The sequence below is a fragment of the Chanos chanos genome, chromosome 2 (assembly GCF_902362185.1).
Source record: "Chanos chanos chromosome 2, fChaCha1.1, whole genome shotgun sequence".
Classification (NCBI taxonomy): Eukaryota; Metazoa; Chordata; class Actinopteri; order Gonorynchiformes; family Chanidae; genus Chanos; species Chanos chanos.
The window spans coordinates 1,167,501-1,176,337 of NC_044496.1; the positions used below are offsets into that span (position 1 = coordinate 1,167,501).

Below are 8,837 nucleotides of genomic sequence, written 5' to 3' on the forward strand. Positions count from 1 at the left end.
AGGAAATCAGTCCAAAAACTCAGCTGGATGAAGATGCTGCTGGTTGTAGGATTGCTGTTTTTAAACAGAATTACTCCAGCGCAGTTATTCCCTCCCCGAGGGCAAGGTTTGGCATCGACTGTAACGTGTCGGCAGAGAACCAGTCAGGAGCCGTCTCATTGGCCACTTCAAAGTTTGTTAGGAAGCTTCTCTTTGACAGAAAGTGTTACTCAACATTCATGGAATTTCGAAATATGATGGAAAAATCAGCCGCTAAACAAACAATGACTATAGATGAACATCCTGATCAGATATCATTACTGTAGATTTTACTGGTGGTGGATTTGATACAACTCTTGCCTCTCCCTCAAATACAATAGTCAAAAACTATTACCTAAAAAACAAGCACAAGGCCCCCTTCATCAGAGAAAAAAAAAAAAAAGATTATCGTATGATTAGCAGCATTAGATATGACTACACATTATACAGGACTACACCTGGTACACTGAACTGATGGGAGTCACAGACCACTTACAGTCAATTTCACATTAAGTCTCTCAGTAAGCTATTCTGAGACTCTAGATGAACGTGAAGGTTGTCTGAGTGGGAGAGAGCAGGTATTCTGTGCACCGACGGAGCAGTAATCTGTCCCTACTGGTCCTGGGCAGACTTGCCCAGACACGGCCAGTGAGGCTCAGGGTGACGTCCACGTGTTTGCTCTCATTTCAGATGACAGCGGAAGAGGGACAGGAAGGAATCCATTACAGGAAACTCTTTGGTACTGGACTCGCCCATGGCACCAGGCAAGGCTGTCTCAGCGAAGCTCTCAGAGTTTAACAGTCGTTCCTGCTCATCACTTTATGAAGGCACTTCTACCGTGTGGCTTTCAGCGACGTGAGCCGAACAGGCTGAAGCAGTTAGTTGGAATAAGTCGACGCCGGTAAACGTCGCGGCGGATAGAAACGATTTGATCAGTAATGTAATATCAAAGGTCCAACAGAAGAATCAGGTCATAAAAGAATCAACATGCAGAGATGTGTGTGTGCAGTGATCAGGTGGTCGTTTCTATAACGCGCGCTGACATTACACTCTGATGTTCAAATATCAGGAACATCAGAGCGGCTTCACTTTCCTCTTTAGATATGATAAAAAGACACATGCATAGCTCTAATAAAGACCAGTTTAATCTAAAACGCAGCGCCAGTAAAAGCCTAGATGTTCTAAAAGTGCACTTGAAAACGAACAGAACAGAGGGCGTAATCTCTTTGCGTGCTCTAAAAACAGAGATGGGCTCGGGAGAGGACTGGGTCAGAACTTCAGAACCAGATTCACACATTTAAACACAAGGCAAAAAGAGTACTACAGAGATGAGGGAAAAAGAAATGTTCTCTTATTTGAGTTTTGCGGGGAGGGAGATGACCCTGAAGGATCTCCAAAGATTTAAAACAGCGATCACTTGCAAACCCTGTGAAAAAAAAGAAAAGATAAAAAAAAAAAGAAAAGATAAAAAAAAAAGAAAAGATAAAAAAAAAAGACTCATTGTATCCAGGGACACGTACTCATGGTTCTGTTTTACCAAATGACTAAGCAACTGTTTATAGTCAGAAACATTAATCAATAATACAGAAAAGAGAAGATGCTCTCTAAAGCCCCTTTGAAGAGCTTGGCGGTTGCGAGACGGGATTTTTTTTTTTGCCGTCGCGTAAAGCGATGTGTGAGAGGCACCGGTTTCAGGTTGACAGAGGAGTCCATTAAGTCCGCGGTAAAAGGTCGGGGCTAAAGCCGCCATCCCGCGCCGTGTAGACGTACACTGTGCAGGCCACCCCGCCGCAGTCTTTATGTGTCAGCCTTACACGTTGTAATGACAGAGCGATGATGGGGTCAGTGGAGAGTGGAGAAAGATTAATAAAACTACTCCCCTTCCTCAGTGCTTCACTCTGCTTGTCTGGTATTGATCAGACGCGTCCACATTAGGAAGAAATGCTTTTATGATAATCTGCCCTCTGCAGGGCGTAATGGCTACATTAGAGTCAAAGACCCTTTACATCTGACACCTGTTTGGTCTCTTTAGAATTACCGTTTGCATTATAACGCTGTTTAATGGCCTCTTTAGAAGCCAATGGTGGGGGGGGCGACGGAAAACTTTCCAGAAGTTTCAGCCGGAGAGCACTTGGAAAAAGCCATCCTGGATATCCAATGATAGAGTGATAGATGGCAGCGTTCTATCTGACCCATTACAGACGCCACTGTTTGTTGTGTGATCGACTGCGTTACGGCCCGACCGTCAACCAGCCAGGATGAGTCGGGCAGACAGCGCCGAAGAAAGCCGAGAGGGTCTATTCAGCTTTGTGGCGCTCTCAAGGTTGTGTAAACAAGCTCCATTTGACAGCCTGACATGACACTGAAGTGTCTCTCTCCCTCTCTCTCTTTTTTTTGTTTTTGTTTTTTTACCCACGTTTGTGATCAGCGCTTGTTTTTCACGGAGGGGGACGAGATGATTCATCATCTTTTGTATTCTGGGACCCAGATCAACATTCTTAAGAGCTCCAAAAGGAAAGCGTTCTTTTTGCCTTCTTTTTTAAAAAAAGACGTGCAGGTCTACGCGCGAGCCCAAAGCTCTGCAGCGGTGGAATAACAGACTACTGAAAACAGAGCCACCTGGACACCATCAGTCTCAGGCAAGGTAAACATCTTCGACATTCCTCCCGGCACACTGGCCTGCACAGGTCAGAGGTCATGATGACAAACGAGTGACCTAGGAGCCCTGAAAGGCAGAGAAGTTTCTGGAATCTTTCAACAAGGGACAACGCTTAGCATTCAAAGGAGATCATGACCAGAGTGAACACTGCTGTCTGGCTGTGGCCCTCAGTCCTGACCTGCCCAGCCTAACGTGGCATCATCACCAACGCTCCCTCTGCGAGCACACACACACACACACACACACACACATCACCAGGCATCCCTGAGGGCCAGGACATTCTTAACAGGCTGGTGAGTCATCGGACTCTCTTACACACCTACCTGGCACTCACTGCACTCACTAATCCCTATGCATCTGTGATTCGCCACACCGACAGTGTTCACACTACACAATAGTGAGCAGGAGCACCGGCGGGGGACTGAGGGGTGAAACGTCACAGCCGTGAGAGCAGGCAAAGCAGTCAACGCGAAGCAGTCAACGCGAAGCAGTCAACGCAAAGCAGTCAACGCAAAGCAGTCAAGGCAAAGCAGTCGAGGCTGTGAAAGTGAAACAGGGATGAGAAGGAAACGGGTGGCAGTGCTGAACCCTGTAACTCTGTGAGAGAAATTCTTTTGAGTAGGAAGGAAGCTGAGCACGGGCTTCATCTGATGCCGCTGTCTCTGCTCCGTGTGGGATGTAAGCCTCGTACACGGCACTGCTGAGGCTTGTAAGACTGGACTGAAGTAAAGTTTGGTTCTGTGCCAGTTTAGGTTTGAACGCTCTCTAAACGTGTACCCTCAGGCATGCGGCCGGGAGAACGAAAATAGCCTTTTACATTCATCTTTGACAAAAAAAAAAGATCCCTCTTTATTTTCTCACACAGAGCAAATTGCAGAGCGATATGAAGTTAACCGCGTGGTTGGGTGGTTTTCACAGGTCCAGTCACCTGTGGGAATAAAAACATGCCGGCTGTGTGGACATGGAGCCTGCACTCCGAACGCTCACTGACTCAGTCTGGGAGAAGTGGGTGTGATCCTGACCCCTCCGCTCGGCCCTCGGCCTGACCCCTGCTTTGGCCCGGACTGTCTGTACTTCTCTCACACTCTCCCTCCTCTCCCACTGGTCTGACCAGTAACATCCAACAACTCAGCCTGATGGAAACGAAAAACCACAAAACAGCGTCCACCCAGAGAATGAACCACAATCCCTCTTTGACAAACACAGATATTGGAGACTGTGTATGACTGTTTCTCTGTGTCAGGTTCCAACCACCTCATTGCCAAGTCTGGCCACTCAAAAAAACAAAACAAAAAACAAACAAACAAACAAACAAAAAAAAACAAAAAAAAAATGGATCAGCTATAAAGAAGGTTCCAGAGAGAGAATGATGTGAGAACAACACATGGCTTTCAAAGGTTTTCAGATAAAAGAGGACTGAGTGTCACTGAGAGAGACGACTGAAATTTCAAATAATTCAAATGAGAAAAAAAAGGGTGGGGGGGGCTCTTTTCTCTCGTTAACGTTACACATCGTGACAGACGAACAGCTCGATCTGCTGAACAGTATTTCCCCTAAAGCAGAGTCGACGTAAGAATCCTCCGGCCCCCGCCCTCAGCCCACGGCCCCCGGCCTCGAAGGCTTTCCACCGGTCACACACTTTGGCTGGACCAAGTATGGGGTTGTCAAACAATTTTTTCACCTGCAGGAATTAAAGACACACTCTGCGACCCCTCGGTGCCTGGGGTCAGCGCTGGATGCTGAGCGGCGAGGCTCTCTGGAGAGAAGACGTGAGTGTACGTACAGAGAGGACGGGAGCAGAAGATTGTTTTTCAGAGCCTGTGCGTGCCTCCATATTGTTTAGGTCTCATTACGATGGAGAGAAATGCACGCTCGGCGAGGCCCGTCTGTAGCTCCGAGCGCAGGGCTCTGTTTGTTTCTCTCGTCCACAGCTTGTGCTACCCACCCCCGACCCCTCTCTCAAAAACAGCCCACCAGGCACCAATTAACCATGAAACCAAGTGAAAGGGCGACCAGCCCCCTGCTTATGGAGTCCTTCTTCACAACAAAGACGCTTAGATAAACCTGGTCTGTCTGACAGACATGAATCGGAAAGGTTAACAACAAATAGAAATTTCCAGGTTTCACGGACATTCGTTTCCATGGGTTTAATGTGTGTGTTGTCACCGGCGATCACTTAAAATGTGCGAGTAATTAAAGCAGTTCAGGGAAGGTTAGCCACGCCCCTTATTCCGTGAACAGGTCCCCGGCATTCCCAGCGGAGAGCGGGGGAGAGAGAGCGCCTGTACTGCCCCAGGCTGCCGGTCTGTGTTTGGACTTGCAGGACTGTCGGCAGACTGCACTGGCCACAATGCGAGAGTTTATTTGTTTAGAGACAAGCACGAGTGGACTACCTTTTAAATCACAACCTTTTTTAACCTAGAAAACCAACCTGATACACAAACAATGAACTGCTGATTAAAATGATTATATCACTCTAACATGTTAATCATAGGCTACTTCTACTTACTACGTCATTTTAACAAAAAGGTAAAGACATTAAAAAAATCCCTCTGAATAGCATTAGCAGTGCAATTAATATTTTCATTGAAGAACGAGTGTGTGACCGTGTGACTGAGAACAGAGCCGTTACAATACAGGCATTCTTGTTTCATCCAGTGCTAACATGTGTACGTGGGCCAGAGATTTTTCCAGATTTACACCGGCGCTCTCGCTGTGAGGAGCAGGAAAGGAGGTCAGAGGACAGGGATCTGTCTCTCTCTCTGCGAGCACAGCTCCAGGGGCTCAGCCCTGCTGAAGAGCACAAACATCACGCTCTGCCAATCACAGCGCCCGCCCAATCACAGCGCCTGCCCAATCACAGCGCCGCCTTTATTCGCCTTCCACATCCTCCACTGACTGCACCACATCGCAAAGGCCACAGCAATATTTCAGCAAAACCGGGACAACACTCAACCCGGAATCTTATGACACAAGGAATGAAACCAAGCCTCACTCTCTTGTTTTTCTGCTTCTCCACTGAAACTCTGTCAGCTTTTCAGCTTTTCTCCAGTGAATATCAGTCAGCTCTTCTCCAGTGAAACTCTGTCAGCTCTTCTCCAGTGAAACTCTGTCAGCTCTTCTCCAGTGAAACTCTGTCAGCTCTTCTCCAGTGAAACTCTGTCAGCTTTTCTCCAGTGAAACTCTATCAGCTCTTCTCCAGTGAAACTCTATCAGCTCTTCTCCAGTGAAACTCTGTCAGCTTTTCTCCAGTGAAACTCTGTCAGCTCTTCTCCAGTGAAACTCTGTCAGCTTTTGTCACTGGGGGGGCTAAAACACACTCACTAAATCTGCTCTTTTAATATCAGCATAGAAAACCAAAAAACAACAACAAAAACCCCCACTTATTTCATTATTTACACAATAAATAAAAGTCATAGCTGGGAATTATTATGGTTATGAAATGTTCAAAGTTATAATGAATTGTTTTATTTACATACATGACAAGACAGAGGGGCTGTGTAAATAACCGCAAGATCTTTCACACTCTGCCGGGATTTGCAAAAGTCATCTGGACAAGATGTTTATTTTCATTTTTAATTATGACAATACTGCAGGGTAATTTCCTAACAGAGCACAGACACATTTTCAGTGACAAACATCTGTTTGTGTCACATCCAATCAGGCTGATACAAGGTGCAGTATCGTAGGCTTGGCTAGAGTTTCACATCGCGCCACAGGACATAATTACCCATCCTGTGCATGACATTCCTGTTTAAGGGTCACAGGCGTTTTGCTTTTTTTTTTTTTTTTTTTTATCAGTCAGCCATCCCTTCATCCACGGCCGACTTAATCACGTCACCAGCAGCCTGGCGCAGAGCGGTGATGAGGGGGCACGAGGAGGGGGGGGGCATGGGGGTTGGGGGGGCGGGGAGGGGCGGCTGATGAAACTGGAAAAACATGTGGAGATAGAAATCATTCTCAGACAGAATCAGACACTTCCTGCCACTCTGCAGATGCCACAGCGCTGCGAGCCACTCTCCCAGGGGAGATGATTCACCTGGAAGGAGGGCCAAGCACTGCCAGATGTGTAGGAAGCTGCCTGGGACCCACACGCTAACACTGTCTCGATTGTGCCGAGCATATGCTTCCAGTCAAGGGTGAAAAATGCAGGCACCAGCACATGCCAAGCGGCTTTCAAGCGTGGCCCAGCAGTCAGCCCCGAGCTTAACACGCCGATCGTCCGACTCAGCAGATGCATGTCACCACGGAGCAAGTCAAGGCTGGTTAAACTATAAAACAGCGAAGGGACCTCGTTCAGACACCCAAACCCTCACTAACAAAACACACGTCTCTGTCACTCTCCTGCGCTCAGACGCTGTCTCTGGGCTGAGGCCACATAAGGAAAAGAGATATGCTCTTCAAAAAAAAAAAAAAAAGGCACAAAAAAACCCCCGCCTAACGCTGGGTTGAAACAAGCTCGCCTGGGGCGTCAGGAAGAAACTCTCTTCTGTGAAGCTCACAACCTTCAGCTCCTTTAGTTTTACTTCATGAAAATCTGATCCTTCATGAAAGTCAGAAATGAAGAGAAATGCTATATATCCAAAGTGCTTATTGCTATGACGTCCACATTACCTTGCCTGACAGAAACTGCTCTGAAAAATAGACATGGTTCTAAAAGAAGCCCACGTGCTTTCAGAAAGCAGCTCATTTGTAAGGAAAGCACTAGAGCACTCGGCCTTTGGTCTGAGCCACAGACAGCTGGCTCACACACATGCCTTTATATAGTAAACTTTTTTTTTTTAGGTTGTCCTCACCTGGAACCAAGCTCACAGATGGCCACCTTCAGCAGTGCCGCCTGTAGAAGTCTAGGGCCTTTGGCAAGAATGTGGCTGTTACACAATGTCCTCATTGTGCCGTGATAGAGCTTGTCTAAACCATGTTCAGGGGCAGAGTCACACCTGTTCCACCTATGCCACAGGCCTGCAAAAGCCAGCGCTACATCAATCAGCGTTTAAACTCGCTCCGCTCCCGTGGCTTTCTGTCAAACCGTTCATCCCACTGAGGAAAAACCCGGAGACTACGCCCACTCCACGCAGGCTTGAGCGGCATCAACTATTCCACGTCACGTTAGCCAAAAAGAAGGGTCATATTCTGCCATATGTAATACAGAGCTAAGTGTCAGCTTCTAAACCTAAGATGCCACGTTGCCATGATTAGCACAGTAATCACTGCACCTTTTCTGCGCTGTTCACCTCCTGGCGCTTCACCGTGTCAGAATTAATGTTTCTATGGAACAGATACTGAGAACAGACCTCTGCACATTCGCCTTTATCTTCCGTTTTAAGGGCAAAGTTTGACAAACAAATTAGCATTGGCAGCTTCTGAGGCCTTTGATGATAAATAAAATATTATACATAAATAAAAACGAAATTTGTTTACGGCAGTGCCGGCCTCCTGTGAGTAATAGCTGAGCACAGGTAAATAAAGCTTTATGTCTGTGTAACTTCTCACGCCAATCTCAGATAAAACAATATATAAGACAAACAGACCCCAGCACGCAGCAGGCTTGGACAGTTAATGAGCTCTACACAACCGCTGGTGTCAAAAATCTCCAATGTTATCACACACAGGGAACATAGTCCCATAATCTTAAAACACACCACCCAAAGTGCTTCCAAACTTTCAGGTTCCACAGGAAAATACATTACATTTTTGGCAGTATATGCTGTTTATAGTTTCTATACCACTTATAAAAAAAGATGATCATTTATCAACACATTTGGAAACTGTGGCTGTTCCCTCGAGCTACACAACATTGTTTTCAACAGTTTTAAATTTCACCTTGAAATTGGATTGAGAGGAAACGAAATATTATTTTCGTAACTTAACCACCAGTCGGAGAAATGTCTATGCTGTCCGTATAATGACATGCCTCTGTATACAGTAGATAGTAAACCGTTTTAACCGTTCAAAACTCAGCACCCAACTCAGTCTGTCAGGCCTGCTCACGAACCCTCACTTACACGGCCTGGCATGTCGATCAACCAGGAGGCTTCAGCCTGCAAACACCAGCACTGATAAGAAACGAGCCGATTGGCTGACAACTCCACGGCCGAAACATCATCGATATCGCTCCACCCACTTCGCTTGGAAAAAAACCCCAAAACAAACAAACAAC

General features: G+C 46.6%; 1 protein-coding gene across 1 annotated transcript in view; it reads right to left on the reverse strand.

Moving 5' to 3' along the window:
* bnc1 (basonuclin zinc finger protein 1) overlaps positions 1 to 7,568 on the reverse strand; it is a 21,608-nt gene extending 14,040 nt beyond the window's left edge. Inside the window, exons 1-5 of the mRNA XM_030793288.1 lie at positions 7,474 to 7,568; positions 6,717 to 6,948; positions 6,484 to 6,606; positions 4,186 to 4,358; positions 3,700 to 3,810 (exon numbers count right to left, since the gene is read on the reverse strand). Of these exons, the coding sequence (XP_030649148.1) occupies positions 3,700 to 3,810; positions 4,186 to 4,358; positions 6,484 to 6,606; positions 6,717 to 6,948; positions 7,474 to 7,568 (734 nt within the window). The remainder of the gene's footprint in view (positions 1 to 3,699; positions 3,811 to 4,185; positions 4,359 to 6,483; positions 6,607 to 6,716; positions 6,949 to 7,473) is intronic.
* Between the last annotated feature and the right edge of the window lie 1,269 nt (positions 7,569 to 8,837).